This window comes from Trematomus bernacchii, unplaced genomic scaffold, assembly GCF_902827165.1.
Source record: "Trematomus bernacchii unplaced genomic scaffold, fTreBer1.1, whole genome shotgun sequence".
In the NCBI taxonomy this organism is placed as follows: domain Eukaryota; kingdom Metazoa; phylum Chordata; class Actinopteri; order Perciformes; family Nototheniidae; genus Trematomus; species Trematomus bernacchii.
Window position 1 is genome coordinate 1,040,400 of NW_022987686.1, and position 24,639 is coordinate 1,065,038.

At 41.9% G+C, this 24,639-nt stretch overlaps 1 protein-coding gene across 1 annotated transcript in view; it reads right to left on the reverse strand.

Annotated features, from left to right (window-relative positions):
- The window catches only part of LOC117488165 (NACHT and WD repeat domain-containing protein 2), a 41,197-nt gene extending 17,385 nt beyond the window's left edge, over positions 1–23,812 (reverse strand). The window contains exons 1-4 of the mRNA XM_034136959.1: positions 23,650–23,812; positions 22,513–22,681; positions 14,879–14,967; positions 4,810–4,926 (exon numbers count right to left, since the gene is read on the reverse strand). Of these exons, the coding sequence (XP_033992850.1) occupies positions 4,810–4,926; positions 14,879–14,967; positions 22,513–22,681; positions 23,650–23,655 (381 nt within the window). The 5' untranslated portion in view covers positions 23,656–23,812. The remainder of the gene's footprint in view (positions 1–4,809; positions 4,927–14,878; positions 14,968–22,512; positions 22,682–23,649) is intronic.
- Positions 23,813–24,639: the final 827 nt, after the last annotated feature.

Sequence of the window (24,639 nt, forward strand, 5' to 3'; positions counted from 1 at the left end):
CCTGCACTGCCACCTGTCTTGTGTTTAGCTGTGACCTTTAAAAAAAAACAAAGAACAACCCCTTGCTGCAATTGATTCCTACTCATAAAGAAAAGAGTGACATGTCCAATAAAGGCTGCTTATATATAACAGCTCACTGTCTTAAGACGAATCCTGACACATGCCTACCGACTTGAAAATAACTGTGGTTGTTTCGATTTCACCCAAGGACATTTTTCCGATGTCAAGTAATGAGAAAAACCATACAATTAAAGAAAGAACTGACATTTAATTCCCTTTTTTCCACTGCCTTTTTTTCTCTTAGAAGTCACAAAACATGAAGGAGATAAGGAGGTAAGACTAGATTCTGTTGAACAGCACAGCACAGCACAGCACTGTATGATTTGTAGAAGCGAATGAGGAGAGATGTGGGTGCCAAAAGAAGTAGGCCTATAAGGAGGTTTCTAGTTGTTGCACAGATCCTCAATGGCTGGTAATCTGCCAGCTGCCATCCTCCCCTACTCTTTTCTCTCACAACGATAATCAATGTCATTTAGCTTTTTAGGAGATTTCCATCTGTCTCTGTCCCTTTCCCCCCCACTCTTATCCGTGCACCGGGCTCTGTTGTTGTGGGTTCCTCTTTGAAGTCTCCCCTTACTGCCATGTGGCTGTTTGTATACGTGTGCATGTGATAGCTGGGGGTGACACTTACAGTAGGCAGGTGGGCACCTTAGTGAGTGAAGGTGATGACAATGGTGCGTGTGTAGAAACTGCGAGGGGCTGCATGTCAACAATTCAGACAAAGTACAAAAAAGAAAATAGCACAGAAGAGAATGGGATTTTCCTAAACACACACACACACGGTGCAGAACCTGCGACACAAACTATTTCTGCTGACGTTTTCCATGTCCCCACATATATATCTCGGTCTACAACCCTGTTAAAAAATAAACAACGGCTCTCCGGAGATGTCCCAGACAACCCAGAACTGTCATAAACGAGGATCCAAGTCCCTGATCAAAGCCGCTCGGAGCTCCCCAGTAAAGGAACCGGGGCAGCAGCTGCCTCTGACAGCTCTGGATGGGACTTCAATTGTGGTCTCCTTTGCATAAAACCCTTCATTTACCCCCGAGACGGACGAGTAGAATATGCCATTAAAGATTTAACCAGCCAGATGGGGAGGAAATGCAGTATAGATGTGTGTGTGTGTGTGTGTGTGTGTGTGTGTGTGTGTGTGTGTGTGTGTGTGTGTGTGTGTGTGTGTGTGTGTGTGTGTGTGTGTGTGTGTGTGTGTGTGTGTGTGTGTGTGTGTATATGTGTGTAGAGGAGTCCGTATCACCCCAGATTCAGACTACAATGGATTTCCAATCAAAGCAAGAGAGAGGAAGAAATGACGACAAAACAATAAAGGGCTACCTGAGTTTGTGTGCCTACTTTCTCTCGGTGTGTTTTGTGGTATTGCTTGGGGTCATTGGGGGTTAAGACAGTGAAATTGCAGCAGGGACAGAGGGCAGGGAGGCTGATGGGAATGAATGAAATTCACGCGGCATGTACAAACACCAAGCCAGCAGCACAAAAGAGAGAGCGCAACGCTTCTTTCCAACTCAGATCTGGACATTTTAGTCCAGTTTAGGCTCATTGAGCTTACACTGTACAGCACAATGCAGCACACACTGTCTCAATGGGTTTTAGAGGCCATGCAATCAAATTTAATTTAACACAAATAAAACTCAAGAAAAGTCTTCTAGCCTTCCAGCATTTTCAGCTACCAATAAGTGCAGGGGTCAATGCCAAAGTATTCAGGCAATATTTGTAAGAACTACACTAAGGGAAGACAAGTGTGTACAAACAGTAGATTAGGTGAAGAGATGACAATATTCAACAATACCTAAATACAGAATATATATACTTTTACATTTTAGAATAGTTTATACAATACTTTATAATAGTTTTATATTTTCAATCTAATTTATTTTCCTTGTGTTTAAGTGATCCTGTTAAATGTTTTAAGTGTTTATAGTTTTAGCCAAACAAATCACCTTTTTTTCTGCTGCACTCACATGACACACTCTGACGAATCAAGCGCAGCCTTAGGTAGAGGGCGGTCTTTTCAAGCTGCCTATGCCCCGCCCACTTTTATGCCCACAGTGCTGCAAACACTTGTTGCTGCTGCTAATATAGCATTTCCAAAAGAAGCTAGCTAGCTGCTAACACTTAGATGTTGTACCTTCAAAGAAGCTTAAAGGCTAACCTGTGTGTGCTTATGCCACACTACCCATGCAGCTACAGGTGTTCCCTGACTCTTGAACTGTTGGAGCCATTTCATGCCAAATGTGGGATTTTCCTCTCTGTGATGCCACTGTTTGGAACCACAACTCATGACCTTATCTCACTAATGTGTCAAACTCAAGGCCCGGGGGCCAAATCCGGCCCGTGGTAGATCTAAGTTCGGCCCGCAGGATAATTTCTAATTACTATTAGATCTGGCCCGCCGGTATATTGCATGCACACCTTCACTCAATCCTGAGGATTTCCTCAGCTCAGAGCCTGACCCCAAACATTGATGAACTTGCACCCAAGATGAGATGCCAAGTATCTGGCTTGAACTAGCATCACAGAGCAGCAAACTGAGTTTCAATGGATGTTTCCTTCTGCACTTTTTTTCTTGCGACAACAGGGCATGTTTGGTTTTTTCTTTGAGGGAAATAGTTTTTTTGAAGCTGTTGTTGGCCTGTGGAAAAATGTAATCATAAGAAATGACTCTGGAAAAGCTGCAGATAGAGCCTTAAGTAATGAATGCAACGGATTATTTAATGTTTAATGTTGTTTTTATAGGCAATAATTGAAGCTTTGTTACTTCCAGGTTTAATATGTGCAATAAGTTCATTTCAATAAGTTTTGCAATAAACATTTAACCAATCCGGCCCTCGACTAGTACCCATTTTTTAATTTTGGCCCACTGTGTATTTGAGTTTGACACCCTTGCACTAAGGTAAGTCCCTACATTTGCTAAATACGTTAACATATATGAAGAGGTGTCTTGGCTCTGTTCTAATGTGTGTTTGGTGATATCAAGTTAGCTGTTTTATTAATTTTCTGCAGTTTTTGTGTTGTAATGGCTTCTAATTTATGATACAATCATGTGGCTTTGTAAATGGTGTTTTTTTTTAATTTGATTTCCTGTGGTGAATTGTCTTTGTTTGTTGTTACAGTACCTGGCATGGGCATTTCAAAATGTTATGAGCATTGATGCCCAATTTGAACTATGCACACACTTTGTTTTACGTTAATTAAAAAAACAAAAGAGTTTAAAACTAAAATCTTTGCAACAGCCAAACAAAACCCCTTTTTAAACCTGTGGCATCGTGTGCAGGGACATACTGTAGTTTCTGAAGCAGTTTTCCTTTCTAGAAAAATGTTTCTGGAGCCAGTAATACTGTCCTGATATAAGGAGCATCACTCCACTGGAAATAAGCCAGCCTGAATCATTAAGCTGTGAATGTTTTGCAGTGAAAAATGTGTTTGTGTGAGAGAGGAAGCAGTGCCTACGCCAAACTCAGCCTAGGGAAGGAGATTGGGGGTGTTTCTCAATCGCGAGTACGCTTGCTTGGTAGCACATGTCTGCCGAGCATCTTGCTTCAGAAGCGAGTCAAGAATACTTCCTGCCATTCGGAAAACAAAGAGTGGAACAGGCTAGCAAGTGTGCAGGTGTGCGTCATATGAGAGGCCCCCGCCTTACATCTTCCGCCACAGATTTGGGGAAATTGGTCCGTGCGCAAAGCATTGTGGGGATTTTAAGACCGCGGAGTCTACTCATGTGCAGCCTCGATATTTCTCCAAACGGAGTACGCCGGGCTCGGTAGATTTCCAAGTATGCTGGAGATTGGAACAGTACTTCGGCGGCACTCGATGACGTAGTATGCTTGAAATAGTGGCTCTGAAGCAGCTTTACTCGCGATTGAGAAACACCCCGTATGTTCCCTTGAGACCAGCGTTTCTGTCCTACCCATAATGCATTACGTCTCCCTGTGATCTCTCACCTCAATTTCAACCCCTCGAAACGGATCTGTTCTATTTAAATAATTCACCATCAATTTTTCTCCCTGTCGTCTTTCCCCCTCTTCTCTCCGGTCTTCGTCCTTCCTTGTGCCTGACTTCTTTTTTTTTATGTGGCCTAAAATTATCTTAAAAGATCACCGAAATGTCAGCCGTAATTACGTGTCATGCCACTCTCTCCCTTTTCTTGCATAGAGCTTCACATAACTCATTCATACAAGTGTATATTTAGCAGTGCATGGATTTAGACGATAAGATTACTTGTAAAAAACGACTTAGAATCTAATGTCATGTTTTGAAGTTGTTGCAGTTTGTTATAGTGAAAGTATCACCAATTTGTCAGGCAGTTTGTTGTAGTTATTTGCATTTGAGCACCCTAACAAACCCACAGAGCTGTTACCAAAACACTGCATATGTGAGAACAAATATGAAAAAAAGGATTGTACATCATCTCAAATGTCATAATATTGAACACAGTAGAAAGGACTTCAAAAGCTGCTCTCCTTTCAGTGTCATATTCATAAAAAGACTGCAAGAAAAATTAGATTTCCCTCTTATAGGGTAATTTCACACAGGTATAAAACCTTCAGAATTATGGGAATAATCTGGCTTTAATGCTATATATCAAAGCCATGTAATGAGATAGAGAGGGATGACGGGGGAAAACTGATTCAGATTTAACAGATTTTCTGGACACAGCAATTTGAGCGGTGATAATATTCAGACTTTTAAAATCCACTTTATTTCGAACTATTACCTGTGTGTAATACTTACAACAAAACATGGTCCCGCTGACGTCTTTAGACATTCCTCCAGGAGCTTCATCCGGAGTCTCTGCAGATCTGGACTGTCCCACTCCTCTGGGTCCGTGCCCCAGTACAGGTCCACCACCTAGAAACACACACACACGCACGCACGCACGCACGCACGCACGCACGCACGCACGCACGCACGCACGCACGCACGCACGCACGCACGCACGCACGCACGCACGCACGCACGCACGCACACACACACACACACACACACACACACACACACACACACACACACACACAGGCAAAGAGTTATGTTTCTGTGTGCTAATACGAGCAGGAAGATAAATTGGATTCACTGTGGCCCATTTTCTCTTGATCTATCTCCTACAAATGTATAAACGTTTTGTCATTATATGTTAATTATTTCCACTATACACACGAATAAATAGCACAACCACCTCCCTAAACTCCCCAAAGAGCAAGTTAATGATAGATTCTCCTTCTAGGAAACAAGGTTATACACTTGCTGTTTTACAGAGAGGCTTTGCTCTTTAATCAGCAACATGAATTTAAAGAGGACTTATTATGCTAATGTTCAGGTTCATATTTGTATTATGTGCAAAATGTCCAAAAAGGGGCTGGGCGGCTCTGTTGTGATTGGTTAACCACTTAGAGATGTCCTGCCCTCAGCCAGTAGCATACAATGTGTCGCTAGCCAATAGAAGCGCAAGTGTAACATGGTGATGCCACTATGTTACAGAAGTAAACAAAGGAGTCCAATAGAGGCATTTCAGGCATGGGGGGGGGAGGGCGGGGGGGGGGGGGGGGAGTGTGTAGGAGAGAATAGAATAGCTGTATCAATATATATATCATGTAAACAGCAAGTTATTTAGGTGAAGATAACTTACTACCACGCACACTCATCACACACAAACACACACACACACACACACGCTCAGTGTCACTGAAAACCACTCCAACACATTAAATGCCTGCAGCGAGGAGTGACACACATAATCACACATGCGACAGAGGGGGTCTCCCTCAACACATTTCACTACAAGTGTTGGCTGTAAACACACCACAGAGAGAGGGTGTGTCTTGCTGCAGGGTTGGGCTCGTCAAAGAGGACAACACGCCCTCCTACGGGCAGTTTTCTCAGGTTTCAGTCCCCAAAATAAATGTTGCCGCATAATTCTTCTTCTTCTTCTCTCTTGTAGCTATTGATTGTGCTGGTTTGTTTCCCTGGTGGCGAGGGGCAGAGGGTATCGCGGGGAGATGAGGTGAAGTGATTCAGCAGCTCTCTTCCTTCATGCTCTGCTGCTCAGCTCAACAGACTAGCTAGCTCAAATGAGTTTAGCCTGGCAGTGACTGACACATCCGCAGTGTGGCGGAGAACAGCAGTGACTGGCAGCCCTAAATAACCCGATGGCAGTGAAATTGAATGGGACTTTTTAGACAGTCTGGGAGATATTGGCGTGTCCAATTATTGGAGGGAGCGGCAGGAGGGCTGGAGCTACACCTCAGCTCATCTGCTCGATTGTTTTTGTGCACCCGTGAGCAGCTGTGTTACTCTTGGAAGGAGACATTATCTCACAGCCTCAAGGTGCAACTAACACATATCCTCATTATCAATTATTCCAGTAGCAATCACACTTTTAGCCTTGCAGCGCCTGCAAACAAACATTTTCAAAGCTGCATACTGTGAATACCAAAAATGCCAGAAATAAGCAAATAATAGAACAATTGACTTTTGTGAATTTCCTATCCTTTAGTTTAAACCATATCACAACCATTCAGATTGTGCTGCAACCCATTAAGGCGCCATGTTGGGACCACTTGATTTCTCTCTAGTATTATTTATCTTCAATGTTAAACCTTTTCTATGATTAACTATTCATTCTAATGTCCCTAAATTACGTTTATAGCCCATTTTAGGTTAATAGTTCAATCAATTACACCATAAAGTATTTGAAAAAAGCCCTTTCAGCTGCTTGGATTTTCCAAGCAACAATTAAAAACCAAAAGATAAGTGTGCTTTCATATTAGACAAATAGGGGAGAAGAAATAAATGATTGCTGAGTTAACTTATGTTGATTAAGTAAACAATTAAGAGATTGTTTCAGCTCTAAATTATATAAAACAAAAATGTTAGGCATTTGTTCTTCATAAATCACTAAAACAAGTTGTTGGAGATTTATTTTCATTAGATTGTTTTGTCAGTGCTACAATGAAAAGATAAATGTTGGCAGATTAGACGTAGCCTCTTTCCATTATTCTGAAGGCTTTTACTTTGAGAAGAACCCCCCCCCCACTCACACCCCAATACCCTCACTGTTGTGGAAAACTCATTGCTTAGCACATCAGTCACTCTGTATCAGTGTCACTAATGTACTTCCAACTTCCAACGCAAATGTGTGGGAGAGGGCAATCGGCCCTGTGTTGACAAGGAGCGGAGGGAGGGGGAATGAAGTTAGACGAGAGCCCCCCGATTACGGCAGCTTTCTACCGGGTTTCAGCAGGTGATTGGGAGGATGCACGGTAATTAAAAGCTAAATGAAGACATTAGTCATATCCACTCACTGTGCGCAAGTGTGTGGGGAGGATACACTGATTACATTTGCCCCATCACCCACTGTGCTTCACTGGAGTCTGGAGGAATGGATGGAGAAAAGGAGGGGAAAACAGTCGAGGCACATTTATCCAAAATCAGCAGGAATGAAGTCAAACGGCGAGTATTTGGATGGATTAATGAAAGATATTTTTTGGATGAAGACTCGTGGGGCTTTGGCTGGAATGGTTTCACAGTTTCCTTTTCACCCTCCTTCTCTCTTTTTCTTTCATGCCAACTTCTCCTCATCTTTTGATTCCCTCTCCCCCACCCTTTTTCTCCCTCCCACTAAACTAGCGCCTTTTCTTACGTAACAGCTTCTACTAAGCAGCTTTCTAATGCCCTTGGAAGGCATTTGCTTGTGGCGGGTCAAACGCAGGAGAACCCTTTTTTTTATTTATTGAATGTTAGACTATTAGACTTTGGGATTATGCCCAAGATGCCTGAGAAGAAAGGGCATGAAATCAGGCGGGGGAAAAAAGCAGAAAAAACCCCACCAACGGATAGGCAAAAACACAACAGTAAAAATAGATATGGTGCCAACATACATATATTTTGAGCTCTTTGCTGCCGGCGGTTTGATCAAGAAACATGAAGTAAATCTTCAAGAATGTTTGATGAATACCACTTTCTAAATGCTCGGGGAAAAAGCAGGTTTTAGCAGCAAATCCATAGCCAAATATATTTCTGAAGTAGATACACAAACAGAAAGGCAGGGATTTCAACTTGAATGGCAGATCTCTTGATGCTATGTTTTACTTAACTTATTTTAATAGTCTGGATAAGAGGTCAAACTTCACTTCATGAGTTGATTTTGGTTGTCAATGATGAGTGCTGAGAGGAAATTTCGCATGCATGCTTTCCAGAAAATCTGTCAAGCTCTGACTCACTGGGGTAATTAATTACGGCACGGTGTTTCAGTCGTCGCAGCTCAACCGTAGCAAGTTGAGGTTAAGAGCCGGTTAAAGACGTGAGGTAATGAGATCACATGACTCGTGGTGGCTATAATGAAGCACCGGCGGAGGAGGGAGCAGGGCTTTAGTGAAACTGCTGCTCAGGGAGATACATGTTTCCTGGCAGATGATGCTTGAGAGTAACTCTACAGCCGACAGTTCCCCTAAATGAAATAAAATTGGGTGGTTATTCGAGAAAAACAGCTGTGGGACCGCCATTCTTAATGCAAATGGAGGTCACTACGCCAGATGGAAGTGCTTGAGAGTTAAATGGGATAAGACACAACTTGGAATCCACTCAAATCAATAAGTAAACTCGAAGAAGAAAAACTAATCACAACACTGTTGACCAATGCAGGTGTTTTGCAGCACGGCAAACAAAGCATCAGATTTGCCAGCCGGTGAACACTGCAATTATCGAGAAAGAATCTGATTCTTCTCTGCAAATTGCAAAGAGATGACCCTTAAACTGCTTTTAAGAGTGATTTCTTCTCTTCAAGAAGACTTTCGATATCCCAACACTCATTAAATGGTGACTAACAAGAGGCACTGTCCTTGCTATCCTATCAACTCAATGGCTTATAGGACACATTTCGATGCGCTATCCATTAAGACGTGCTAGAATGGTAATGTTTTGTGTTGTAAATGTGTTGCTTTTGAAGTTTGTTATGTTGCTGAAGTGTATAGCTGCATTTGATCAGGTCATTTGGCTGCTCCTAACGATTGGCCAATGTGTTATAATGTCCTGTTAACATTAAGCCAAACACTGGACAGGAAATCGACTTAACTCTGTCTCCTTGAAGGCTGATCAGATGAAGCATAGATTCTTAATTGAAGAGTTTTAAATTCTGGTTTTCCTACTTTCTCGTCTGTCAATATTCAATCGTACCCTGAATCTTGATTGAAGATGTTGCCTCTAATTCCATTGCAACCAGTGCTTATTATGCGTAGAGTCAAAAGGTCAACATATCTTATTCTAATATTCTCATCTCCCAGCTGCCCTTTGGCTCAAATGTGGCAACTTCACCTAAAACCGTTGTTCCGTAAATTAAATGTGCATTTTTAAATAGATGAAGAGACTGAATATCCTTAGGCATTCAGGCTTTATTTTTGCATTTTTACCAAGCAGAAACCTGACAGCGTACACTGTAATGGTGCGGGTAAACAAATTATACAAGATGCCGCTTGAAAAGAATGCCATTCAACTTCACATAAAGATAATTGATTTTAAACATTGGTAAGATATCCTTGAACATCTTTAAACATTAAGCATTGGTATGCATATTTATCTTTATAGTTAATTTATGATGATAGCGAGCAGCATCTGTATCATGTTTATCCATGCCTTGCTATCCATCTAATGTAACTGCTGACAACAGATAAACTGACAAGGGTGAAAATACAATCACGATGGTGACAGTAATGAGAATGAATAGTTTTCCCAAGGGTCTTACAAACAGAGTGTAACTGAAACCTTGGAGGCATTTCGTATTAGATGTTTGATCATCTTTGCTGATCGTCAGCAGTGGAGGTATTTGGCATGTTGATGTGTTTCTGTAGAGACTCAATAGAAAAGAACAACGGTCTCAGAGCAGGAGAGTGAATGGAGATGATGGCAGACTGCCAAGCAGCGGAAGAAACAGACTGAGAGAAGAATGAAAGACAACAAATGAGAAAAATGGCAGCCAGGTAAACAGATGGAAGAGCGATGAATACGTCATGCTTTGAAGGGTTTCTCCTTTGGAGGTTTTTCATCTTAGAATATCATTCTGGGCTCACAACATAACCTAAAGTGGCAAACTGTCCGGAAATGTTATGATTAGCTGTAAGCGGTTGTACCACCAGGTGGAGACTCTTACTTTGATAAGATTGGCGTACAGTGTGTGTTTAGTGACCCCTATTAGGGTCGTACAAACTATAAAACAAACGCACCTCCCTGCCCCATGTGGCAAAAGCAAATATAAAATCAGAAATTATAGTTGTGAAAACTCAAGAGTTTTCGTTTGATGACTGTGTGGTATAGCTATCGGCTCATGCTAATGCTAAACTACCATGTTGAACCAAAGCAGCTGCTATTTAAACACATAAAGATATTTCTTTTGAAAACCAACCAGACTAAAAACCGTTGTGGGGGGACCCTGTTACGGGTTATTCACTGTTGAAAGCAAGCTGGAAATGATTAATTGATTATTGATCATTAGAAATGCTGATTATTGTTTAACAAAATGCTTAAAATTAGCTTCCTGGATGCACATGAAAAGGCTTTTTTGTTTAAATCATCGTGAAATGTCATCTCCCACCTCCTCCATCTTGCTGCTTGTGTTGTGAGTTGTAAAAGACGTCGCAGTGACAGCCGTTAGACAGAATCGAACAGCTGTGGCCAGGGGACTCTTATTATAATTGCAGTGTGTGTGTGTGTGTGTGTGTGTGTGTGTGTGTGTGTGTGTGTGTGTGTGTGTGTGTGTGTGTGTGTGTGTGTGTGTGTGTGTGTGTGTGTGTGTGTGTGTGTGTGTGTGTGTGTGTGTGTGTGTGTGTGTGTGTGTGTGTGTGTGTGTGTGTGTGAAAGCCAGTGAGTTTGGTAACCATAGAGAGGTCCAGCCACATGATTAACAGAGCTACTTCCAGTAAACCTTTAGATTCAGTTAGGTCTCCTGCATGTGGGAGGAGGTGATCGCATTGTAAGAGGATGATTTATGAGAGAAAGAAATGCCGGATGGGTTAAGATAATAGGAACTGAGATTTCAAAGCTGAGATGAGAAACTGACCTCTAGCATGTGCGCCATGATAAAAACTGAGTGAATCTATAGACTAATCCAGGTTGTACTGTAGGTGGAAGTAAAGCAGCTGCCATAACTGCAGTGTGGCCATAGACATTGACATGATTTGTGTCAATGTGTAATATTACCAATATATATGTTTTTACTAACTGCTCGTCTGTATACAATACAAAAATAATATTTGTATTTAATTTTCCTCCAAAAATGTGCCTATTTCTTTTTCAGCTGCACATCAACAATACCAGCTTAATGAGCTTTACTCCATTTTAAACCAAACTCTCTGCAAAGTCATGCATCATTGCCACAAATAGGAGCTCATGGACACTTAAGACATCTACCATTACCCGATAGCAAATACATAATTGACTATTCATTGAAAACAACCTAACCAAATCCAAATAAAGCTGAGCATAATTAGACCCAATGCAGAATTTAGTGAAGCAAAAAATGAAAAAGCGAGAGAACACTATCTCTGGCAGATTCAACACCAGTTAACAAGCAGCCATGGTGGAAAAGAGCAGTCATTTGTGTCCTTTTCCCCAGCAAAGCACAGTTCTCACTTTCTGTCCGGCGTAAAAAACCCACTTTTGTCTTGAGATGATTAAAATGCGGCATGCGTCTCACTATCTTCTCCTTCAGGCGTTGGGGCCAAGATAGGTGTCAATACCACAGGACCTGATTCAATTAAAAATGCTTTTATACACCTTGGCTGAGTTTGATTTCAGACTAGTGTTCTGAGACAGAATAAAGGGGTGAAGACCAAATGCTCGATGTCTTGGGAAAAACACGAAAAAGTCACGTAAAATTAAACCAAACGACACACACATTGGCAGTAATCTAGTATGCTTACAGACAGGCGGAAACCTTGTGTGACCCTGATCCTCTCTGTGTCTTTACATGTGTCTGTTTGTGTAGTTTACAAAGCTTATAAAAGAAAAGCGAGAAAGAGCAAGGATATGGTGACAAGGGATCACAGAGGCAAGCTGCTGACTGAATGAGGACTTGGCCCTCGGGCTGGATTACCACGACCTCTTCTTCCCTCGCCATCTCCTGCAATTCCCTCCATCCTCTTTAGGGAACGTTCTGCATGGAAACTGAGTCAAGTGATGAGGGAACGGGAAAAAATAGGGTTTCATCAGCTTGGCATATGTGTGTCAGTGTGTGCCAGCGGATGTGTGTGAGAGACGGAGCACGCGTGTGTGAAAGGGACGGCCGGATCACACACGACAAGTAAACGGGACAATATAGGAAACCATATATTACACGTAAAATGCTTTATAAGCTACATTTTGGCTAGCACTATTCATCATCCAGTAAATGGTGGTTTTAGCCGAGGTGCCAATTCTCACTTTGCGTGGGTGGGGATAAGGAGTATGGGGGTTCGGATAGAGGAGAAGGAGGGAGAGTAAGTAAGTGAGTCATAGTTTAAACTCCCAGGCCTTCTGCATAATCATTTTGCTCACGCTTCGTCACAGCGCGCTGAATCACCAGACAGGACACGTGGCCACAGAAACCGGAGCCAAAACGTCTCTGCCTGGCCCGTCTCACTTTATCTCGCACTTCTCTATCACACACACAGATTAGAGGGGTTAGTAGATCTTTCTGTAAGGTTACCACGTCTTTGACCCCTTTGACTTTATATAATTGAAGCTTTTAATAGTAGTTATCTATGTTAATTCATGCAACTGGCTCTGGGTGCCAGACATACTGTTTATAACATGCTTGGCGCTAAACACTGCGGTTTCGTGTGTGGCGTCATGTGTGTGTAGAATCTGCTTATGGAGCTTTGGAGCCATAGATTCAAGGGTCTTTGCATTCAGTAACGGGGGCTTATCGCCTCACAAAGCCATTTCAACCCATATTTGCCAAACGACAGGATAGAAATGAGCCAAATGATGAAGAAGATTTGGTATTGGAATCGCTTTAAAATTCAAATCAACAAAAAGTCTGACAACCAGGAGTAAGTCATGTGGTCTGATTGAGGGTTCCCCTACAGAAGACAGTGAACTAAATAAATTCCTTCAACAAATCGTAAAAGAATATAGCGTTTTTCAATCTCCGTACTGAAATTGACCCTACTGTACATTTTCTATGGCGTCCAGTCAAGTAAACATCGGCGTGATACAGCGGACATTCTACTAGAATTGTATGTTTTTTTTATTAAACCTTTAGACATAAAACAAGCCTCATCACACAGGACCTTCATCCCTCCTTCACAACTCACTCCAAGTCCTCCAATCAGGCCAGCATTATAAGAACCCTCAGCCTTCAGACACATTTGTTTAAAACACGGATTCAATCAGACTGACGTTAAATATACCGCTCAAACAAATGTTCATATTTTCGCATTGGCATTTTATTCTAAAGCCATACTATTGTACTGTGTTTACACAAATACACAGCATCATCTTTAATGAAGTTCTTTATGAACAAAACATTTTATGACATGATTGAATTGGCAGCTTAAAGTGGACCTATCATGCTATATTTGAATAATATAGTGTAGGACCATACCTATATAAGGCATATTTATACTTTTTTTTTTTCAAAATACCAAACAGATCATGCATTTTAGCCATGCCTCATTTCGCTCAATTTGAAAAAAATGTGCTCTGTTTTTGCAAGGGCTGATTCTGTGAGAACAGCACCATCTACTGGCCTGGCATATGTACTACAGCGTCTCCAGCGCTTTCGAACGGCAATGGCCGTGGCTGTCTCCTCCTGATTGGTGGAGTTGGCCCAATAGCCGTAGCGCCACTTTCCTGACGTCAGGACAGTGTTCAAATCTGGATCAGTTTTTATCAGATCCGTTGCAGCCCCTTTTTTTAGAGATTTGGGTATGGAGGAAAATAGAGAGGGTTGTGTTTTCTGACACTTGGTGAGTTCCCTGGAACACCGGGGGCACATATTCATGTATAAAAGACGTACAAAAGTGCATTTTGCATGATAGGTCCCCTTTAAGCCTGCTTTGAAAACAGTGTTTTCTTGCTCAAATAATTCAAAAATACGATTCTGCACTAGAATCTAGAATCAGAATCACAAATTCAAAGTCTGAACTCACACCCTGTAAAAGGCTGGACAAGCCCTGCGTACATGGGAGGCATTATAACCACCATTGTAATAAGTCTTGTGAAAACAACTTTAGATGGTATGCGCTCGGAGCTGTTAATGATGCAAACATACTTAGCGTGAAATGAGAATTAGCTGCAGACCCCCTGCTGACTACAGCTTTACGTAAACAATTCCGGGGTCTCATCGGAAACAAATCTCCTGAAACCCTTCCAGGAACAATCTACAGCAGAAATCTCCCCCTGACTCGAGGGCTCTTCTTGATTTGTTAAACAAACAATAAAAAACCTCTGATAGCGATCTTTCCGTGTACTCCGATGCTGATTTGCAATGCAAATGATCCCCATCAGTGGGCACCACGGGGAGAATTCGGCAATTCTCCGACAACAACAAAGGAATGGCCCTTGCATCATACTGCCTTATCCACAGCTAGATTTGTCCCTTCCACCGATGCGAGCCTTATCTCTGCTGGCCTTCTGTCCGCTTAAAGGGACAGGGACCTCTGCACGGCGCTCTGGGGCCCCTCCAGGCTCTGTTTAATGCCACGGTGTAGATTTGGAGGCACTTAACAGTCATTGCTGGCAAAATACAGTTACAGATCCCTTTAAGCTGGAGGGAGGTAAGGTGGAAAGGAAAAATAATAAAAGGTAGAAAAACGAGAATGCCGCCAGTTACCTGGAATTCAATCCCATAGTTCTCCCTGCAGAAGTCTCGTAGTTTCGGGTAGACGTGCTCTTTCAATGCGTTCCTCTCTGCCTCTGTGTCTGCAATCGAAAGAAAAGAAGTGTTAAAATAACAAATACCAAAAAGCAAACTTTAAGGACTCATGTATAGTAGTACAAGAAAAAAAACACCTCGTATATATGTACAGTTTAATTAAAAGTAGAGCAAATGACAGGTAATATGACGGTATGTAGCGAGTAACAGTAACAACGCGTCCCCCTCGTAGAAATGTTGCAATACCCGTTCAATTGTGTATTTTCTTGTCTGAACTTTTTTGTTTGGATAATGGGACAACAGGTGAATATTTGCCAAATTTCTGCTTGATCAACTATGGATTCATCTTATATAATTCATGCCGATATAAACCTAAACCCTATATTATTGTTTGGCATTTTTAAGACCCTCACAAAATATGATATCCAAGAAAAGAGAGTCCTGACACACTCTGTTAAAGACTGTGGGATTTTGCAGGATTCACAGAGGCAGTGATCATATTGGACAGTCTGAGTGAGCGCCCACGGCTTCTTGTTGTGTCCCACTTTCCTTCCTTCCTCCTGTCCTCTCGTTTTCACTGTCTTCCAAATGGTCACTGTAATGTATTCGGACAGGCCCAGTCTCTTCCTCCATCTCTTTTTTCTGAAGGGTGTGGACGGATGGTTAAAAACAGAACATGCCCGACAGAGAGGCCCCATTGTGACCAAGAAGCCCCGACTGGCACGTGCACCACATTATGCGCGCGAAGAACACACACATGGCGGACGCAAAAAACATCCCCTCAGCCGCTAACCGTGTCATACGCAGCGTGAGCAGAAGAGCCCGCAAATTTGGTCTGACGAATCTTGCTCTCGTCTATCTATAGTAAGGCTTTGGGCCTTGACCGTACACATATCCGCCCACAGCTACCCGGGCGAAATGTCAAATCAAAACTGAACGTATGCACTGAAACAAATGGCTGCTTCAGTCAGTGGAGCTCTCGTCTAATTCCATCACAGATACATTACAGGAAATGTATAATATCATACAGTGACGTAGATGCAGCATTAAGGGAATTTAGAGTGTGTGTGGAAGTGTTGAAAGTAGTGGAATCCAAATGTGCATGTTGCTGTGCTGCGTCTCGATGTGACCTGACAGAATCAACTGTGTTGTTGTTTGTATTGTGCTGATAACGGTAAGACTTTCTCTCCCTCTATGTTGTGGGATGATGATGAGTTATGGCAGCCTGACGTATGCGTGTGTCTGTTGTGTACACACCCACACGCAAAGAAACAAAGACTGGATGGTGCTACATTCCCCCTCTTTCTCGCTGTGTGTGTCCCTCCCTCAAATTTCTATTACAATAGTGTGGGCCAATTTATCTTTTCTTTCAGAATTGTCCTGTGAGCTTTTATTTTTTCTCTTCATCTATCAGAGAATGTATGGCACCTAATTAAGCATTGAGATATAGTCGAAAGAATATGTTGGAGATATCCCGTTATCTTTATAAAAAAAGCTCAGTAATCTACAGTAGATTCAATGACTACACAACTAGAATCTAAGACGTGTTTTAATGGAATCGTGATGAAATGATATCAAATCATATCTTGTCTAAATTGATAACAACAAGCACATACTAACTCCTATATTTTAGAAAATATTCTCTACTACTTTTAATTTGCCAGGTTTATAATTCACACAGGAGTATACAAAAATAGGCTGGACCATGTGGTTAGGCATGACGAATACATCAATCAATTTGATTTGCCAGGCCCTAGTAGTGTAAAGATACAGCTTCTGTTTTGAAATGTTGGATGTTTGACACGTCCTAGCCTCTTAAAATGATTCAAGTTGTTAAAGCTAATTCCATCTTTGCTGGAACTGCTCATATGAAAAGAGTGACAGCAGGTCACAAGTAGATCAACTATTTTGATACTGGGTTAGTTGTTGAAGTCAATTATTTTCTTGAAGGCATTACTTTGGGTGCTTTTTTCTGGCATTTTACAGACGGTCAACAGCATACATGTCTACCTCTCATCAGATGAAACACCATGAGACTAAAAGATGTAAGCAACACATTTCTTTCTCAGTATAGACATGGCTTAAGCTCAAACAAACTCTCTAAAGTGCAGATCTGAACATGAACCGCAATGATGCGAACGCACGGACGGCGAGCAAATCGATACTATATGACCTGGAAGATGCTAAGGGCAAATTGTGGCGGTGTAATCCAGCCATCCATAAAGCCAGCTGTTCCTGAGCACATGGAGAGCCTACAGGTTATCTGAATACCACTGAGTCAGGATGAAGGGAATCCACTGGAGGTTATCGTTCCACCATCCATGTTAATCATTGCGGAAAGAAGAGGGAATTTACAGTGAAAGACGGAAATAAGGGACTTAAAGTGAAGGGGAAGTCCTTGTTTACCGGCCAACAACATTAATTACGTATGATTAAAAACCATCAAAGTGGTTGCTTGAAGAAGTGTTAGTCTACTTAACATAAAAATAAACTACAAGTTCATTGGGCAACATCTGCGCTGCAAGCTGTTGCCTTTCAGCCATTGGTGAGGCTTCGTCATATAATCACATTTATGCAGGGAACACACTACACATTTTACAGCTCAATTATGGTAAGCCACGGTGGCTGATTCTCAAGATAGTGGAGACTCTGTAACCATGGACACCACATGCTATCTTGTGGGTTTAAGATTCAAATATCTTGCCTCCTCGGACCAGTTGGTTGGTCCAATCAAACATGATTATATCAAACGTGAGATGTCATGTTGAATATATTACTGTAGACATGATGTAATGGTACAATGCCCCGCTTTTCAAAATATCTAGCTTTTCGGTCAGGGACATAGGCATACATATGGGTATGGTTGCTAGGTAGTTGTGGCTATGGATATTTTCAAGTGGTGAAGTGGTTTATTGGAGAATTTCGGACTTGGTCTTATATCAGGCTCAGGTTTGCTGTATGTTAAGATTATTTAAAAGTTGTATAAAGTATAGTGACTATACAATTTTTTGATACACATTTAGTTATTCAATTTGTGTTAACATGACTCCAGCCCTGTTTTGGCCAAGAGACAGTGTTTTCAGAATAATGCTCTCTGTGTTTATGTGCATGTGAGCAATTGCACATACAATGTGTTGCACAATTGTGCATATTGGTCGTTTGACAAACAATGTCCTTACCACTGTTAAAACATGTGGTAAGCTTCTCAAGGTTTTTGCATTGTTTTAACATAAGGAACTCCTTTTGATAAAGTTGTGTAATGAAATGCAAAATTTGCAGTTTTGTCTGTTTATCACATTTATTTTGTACTGCCTTACATAGGATCTTTGTTATGTTGGGATCTAGAGAAGCGAATTAGCAGTGTACCAAAGTGTGGGAGATGTGTTGAATATTCATGTGGTTTTCAAGTGAAGTTGTTGTTCCTCAGTTTGCTGGATTTCATCAACATATCTTGACAATGGAATCTGGAAATTAGAGCTCTGAAGCCCATGAATAAACATGCCTAACTTGAAGCAAAAGAAGATGCACGGATTTGATATGCAACATTTTGATGCGCAACACTAAAGAAAAAGTGAAAAGACAGTGTTTGATCACTATAATTAAAATATTATAGTGATGTTAAAAGTAGACCAAAGGTGAGAGGTTCCAAAATATTAACATATATTCCATAAAGACTTCAAATGAAACATTAATTTTAAGTTAGTGGTAATCATTTGTTCACTTTCAATCACAATTATCGCTATTCAACCCCTAAACTCTCCCCAACAGAGCCCTTGATGTGCACATAATATAAATGTCCCATTAGTTATAAACCACACTGGTTGCCTGGGGTTAATTCAGCTGCTTATAAGTGGATCATTTCATTTTACTCAGGTATAATCCAGCGGGCCGCTTGTTATCTTCGCCATCATTCCCTGATGGGATATTTTTACAGTGTGTTCCGTGAAATAGCTCAAACACCAAGGGAGTTGGACGTGTGTGTGAGGCCAAACGCTGAATTTGTCAGAACGATGGCCTGGGGGTATAGCAATGCTCCAAAGCACTCTGGGAAACTCACAGAGAGGTCGCTAAAATAGCTGTTGCCAAACTAGTCAGAGATCTCCCGCCCTGCAAGGAGGTAGAGGACGGCACAAGGGGGAGAAATAAGCCTGCCGGCACGCGCCATAAACTCCACATTCTGCAGAACGGGGGATCGGGCTCAACCAAAGAAACTGGCACACACCTGCCCCTGAAAAGCAATTTATTAAACAAAAGCCACCCCTGACACAGTCTGTCCACCTGACAGCTCTCCCTATTTTCTCCTTGCCATACCTCCCATTCTCTCCTTTGTTCTCTGCCACCAGAGTCAATTGAAAAATGTGGACGATTAGTGAGATATACAAGTGAAAAGACAGGAATTTGAGCAAAAGACCTCCAACATAAGCAAAAAGAAAAAGACAAATAGAGCAGATTGACACAGTTGGAATAGATCTGGGGTAATATGTAATGTAATTAGTGGTCTCCGTGGTGACGTACTATAGTCTTGAGGATGGTGCGTTGAAGGGGTAGATGATTTCACGCATGGCGTCCCTAAGGCTTCTTGCTTTTATCAACTTTAAACAGCTTAAGTGATAGCTTGCATACAAATAGCTGCCTATAGCATATTATATCACTCAACCCCTGCCAGAGCCCCTGGGGTGACTACAGCAAGGTAATGGAGTTGTCTAGATATGCTTATATGGATCAACGTGAACACACATATTGACAGAGGAGACGGGCTGCATAATGCACTGAGCGCTACACACAAACACAAAAATAAATCATGTTAGGCTTTTCTCTGGTTTGTTGCTGCCGTCTGGCTACTGGCAAGAACAGATAGCGGGGGTTTAATTGATCGACTGTGGCCACACACACACACGCACGCACGCACACACACACACACACACACACAGATTCATCCACCTGAGCCAAGCACTTGGGTGATTCATTAACATCATGGACGGAGGATGTAAATCCACTCAAATTAGTTGTTTGGCTTACATTGTGGCAAACACTTTGGGATACTTATAAAGTTTATAATACGGTATTGTAGAGGATATGCAGAATAGTCGACTATCAAAACCACTAGCGGCACTTGTTGCATCGTTGTAGATGTATTGTGTGTTTCTGGTTCAGCAACATGTAGTCATAAGGCAGTGGAAATGCACATGGAGATACTGTGCCATGTTACATAAGGGGACTTGAATGTATTTAGAGAATAAATGACACCTGCTAAACTTGCTAGAAAGTAGCTGAATTGTAGCCCAGTAACTTTCGTCACTTATGCTGTGGAACCAAGGATTTCTAATTTTGGCTACTCTTTGTTTGAGAGGACCAAGGAGACACGTTAGCCAAATGAGAAGCACCCAGTATCTTCAGCTGGAGATTTTGTCCAATCAGATCGCGGCTAATTTGTAAACAGCCTTTCAGATCCAATCAAGTATTTCACCTAGGTCACGCCTACATTTTTAACCCTTTACTAGTTGTATTATTGAGTATTTTTGATGGAAATTGGTCTTTGTAATTGTGTTAAGAAAATATGGACTATATCACGCAATAAATCCACTACTTTTCTGGTAGTTCAGTTATTAATGTATGGTATTATCGAGTGGTTCTTCTATTTTAGAATCTGCATGTTGTGCTGTTGCTCAAACCACACTCTTCCATCAACGTATTCAGAGAAAAGACAATGTGCTTTTTAATCATATTAATATAATTGGGTGTCATGCCACTTTACAGGTGGTGCAAACACAACAGAGGTCCCTGAGGGTGGATAAAAACAGTGGGAGTGCACTGCAGACTGTCTGTGGCTTTTGATTAAGGGCATTAGGGCCAGTATATTCAGCAGAGCCAACACTATAACCAGCGAGCGCATAAAACTCTTGGCACTGTGGATGAAAGCACAGAGGTCCCCCACTCACACAGACACAATAAAAAAATCGCAGCTGTTTGGTTGTGATACCGATATTATCACTGCGGATAGCAACGTTCACCTTTGCAGTTTCTGAAACAGTGAAATAAAACTGGTATGTGTAAAGGCTATCAAAAAAGGAGGGATCTGCCCAACTTTTAGAGTTTATTTTACACTCGTACTGCTTCATTTATCATACTTATACACCTCATTTGTTATGAATCTGTCCCTCTTCAGAGTTACTAATTCAGTTACTAAATGATGGGATTAAAACGAAATGTCGGAGGGAAATGTCAAAAGGGAGATGCTGAAGCAAAAAGGGGCTCTGTTAACACTTGGTTTGTTTGGCATTGATTTCTGTCTAAATTAAAACATTATTGTGGTACAGTAAGGTGAATGCTATGATGCAGTATGTGTATGGACAGCCCCCTCTAGTGAACATGGAGAAACAGGTTCTGCAGCAGTGCTGAGGGCACACCTGGGTCACAGATATGAGTAATGGTTTGGTACATGAGACTACAGGAGGTTAGAAAAGTTTTAGGTGCAGGAAAGTTTGTCAAATACTGTGTTTGAAGTAAGACAGAGTCTGTGCCTCAATGGCTTCATTACCAGTAATATGACAGTGGATACCAGCACCTCGCTTCACTGGGAACAGCAGCAGATAATTAGCTCTTTTCACAGCTCAGGCTGAGATGTGTGTGTTTCCATTTGTGCCGACGGTGAGAAAAGAACCGCTTGGAATAGCCCCCTCATCGCTTTTCCATCCATGTGTAGATCGGAGCGTTTAAATTCCTGCTGTGTCGGGATGGTCTGAATGACTGAGTCAGCTACAGGTGGCTAAACAGTGGCAGACTTTTCACATTCTACTACAATAACCGTGCAACAATCTGAGGACAATTCCTTTTTTTTATGGGTCTTTTGCAGTTTGTGTGATGTACAGTGATGAATCGACTAAAGCAAAAATCCCTTTTCTCCCTCTCATAGCCTACTCTACTTCCCTCGCCTTGTTTACTCCAGTTTTACCCAGCCTATTTTTACCCCTTGCCCAGAGGGCATATTCAAATACAGAGCTGAGCTCTATCTGGGTGTCTCCCTCACCACCCGACTGTGTTGCACTCTGCTCACACCATGACTCTATTTTGAGAGCAATCTGTTGTTTCCATGTATTATTGGATAAATCATGTGCCAAATTGTTTTTTTTGGTCAAGTTGTCACATGGCTAATTAAAGACTTCATGCAGTTTTTCTATTAGGTTAAGTGGATTTTTTTTTTGTACATGTCATGGCTCAACGCCTTGCAATTAGATTACCTTAATCTGCACCCTGACTTTTTTCAAAATAGGCCTAAATCAATACTGGATCAAAATCCATCCTGACACATTACCTTTTACTTTACTGTGCAAGTGTTTTATGACCATTTCTTAAGAACGTTCAAGTATCCTTTTAATCATATGCTATTTTACAATCTCAATTTCCACTGCAGAAAATTGTACTTACATATACTAAAAAGCCAAATACAGACTACGTCAGTAAGCATACAGTATGGGTAACCTATTTCCATAATTGTAAAATTAGTTAGAAAACTATCTTGTGTAATTTGAGGGTGTGCAAGCTTCAAGAGAGGATAGGGAGCTGGGGGTGGGGGGTGTCACACTGACTCTTACCGTCGGGGTTGGCACAGATGAAGACCCGGACGCTGCGGCCGGTGGGGACGTGTTGCGGCAGGGCGTTGATGTTGCCGCTGATGGCCGCCTTGCGCAGCGCCGACTCCCGCGGGCAGGGCTGCCTGCTCCCCACTCCCGACGGCCACATGGGGGGCGACTTCCAGCGTGGCTGCACACACGCACATAAATACACACACACACACACACACACACACACACACACACACACACACACACACACACACACACACACACACGCACAGAAGGGGCTTGTTAGCGCGGCCAGAGGCGCACACCCAGGGACAGACTTGCATGCTTGCGCGCAGATTCCCCTGAACCATCCACACACATGGGGCGTTAATTATGGCAAAGGAATGGAGATGCATGTTGTTTTTAATTTGCTTATAACTTTGGACTCGTTGACTCAATTCCTGGGGACATAATGATTTCCAGGCTTTACAAATTAAATTGCACTATTTGGTCCACTTGTCATTTGTTCAACATATGACTTTGAAAGATGTTTTTCACATAATTCGTTTTTCTGGGACAAAACCTTGCCATACATTTTAACGCCCATTTCACACACACATCTGTCAAATATTCTCCAAACACAGGAATGAGATTGTATGTCTTTCTTGTTTCATTCATGTGGTAGGGATACAATAATAGGATATTACGCACAGACTACTACCGCCATGGTGCATGCGTAATTTGTATACATGTCCTTGGACGCATTCATGAATTTGCATGCCACTGTGGGACAAACAGACAAACAGAACGAGACGATACAAAACTCGGACAGACGAGCATGGCAAGCATCAGTCGTATTCCCACCCCAGAGAAGATGCTTGTAAAGGCAAATAACCGCTAAGAATGGTTATTCCGCCAGGAGTAGATGTCAAGACGCTGGTTTTCCGGAGTTGGTCTATCCTGAAATCTTTGTTTCAAAGACGGAAAACCTCGGAAAAAGACAACAAAAAGCTGGGGGAAAGTTGGGTAGTCCACTACAGAACACTACATAAAATCCTGTGAAAGCAGACAACTAAAAATCACCGCATCCACCGGGAAGGACTTGGCTACTACTAGTGATGCTGGACTGGAGACAGACACAATAACAGGACACTTCTTGTTGCTCACATTCATTCGCTTCGTTTCGTGGCTTCCGAAAATATCCAAGCGTCGAGGACGGTAAAAGGAAGATAAAAACGCCCATCAGAGTGTCTGTGGTCGAGAGACGACGCCGGGACTCTGTAAAACGGACGTGTGTCGGAGTGCTCCCCTTGGCATCCTCCTGTCTCTGCGAGCCGACCGAGCTCTGAGAGATGGAGAGTGTGAAGCCTGGTGAAATAAAAGCGCAACTACCGACTGGGACTTTCAAAATAAAATAGTAGTTCCAGCATATACATTACTACATACTACTACTGAAGGCAACACACACTTTAAAGTAAAAACAGATAATGTCTTTAAGCATATCCTTATTTAGAGCTTATAACTATGACGCAGTTTTAATTAAAAGTGTGTTTGCTCAGTGTCCGTGAACTCACCTGTCTTGTCCCAGGAGTTAGCCCTTTTACGTTGAAGGCTTAGTGTTTAATTCCGGTCGTTGTCTTCACTTTGACTTGATGAAGAGGACAGAGGAGATCCGGATGCTCTTCATGTCTCTCTCCCTGTGTCTCCCTCCTCTCCGGTGGACAGACTTGTGCTTACAGACCCCGATAATAAAATTGCTCTGGACCGCGGAGTCAGCAGGGTGGTGTCGTAAAATGACATTACGACTGTTAACTGTTACCAGTCATGTACAAAGTATAGAGTAACGGCATTTGTAGTTACAAATACGTCATTAACGTCCTATTTACTTCTCACCAAGTACTCAAACGTCAATTACAGTTTACTTAGCCACATACATGTGAATTTAAAATACTTTTTTCCACTTTAATGTGTTATTTTTCACCATAATAAATGCTACCCTAACTCTCTTTTCCATTTCCCCCATTTTCATGGATATGGTTAGCAAGCTTAAATAACAACTAGCATACATGTTACTTTAGTTTAGCTTATGTGTTAGTTTCTGCTTCAGTCTAGTTGCCAAACATGTAAAGCCGGAAATGTTGAGTAACCCAAAGTTCG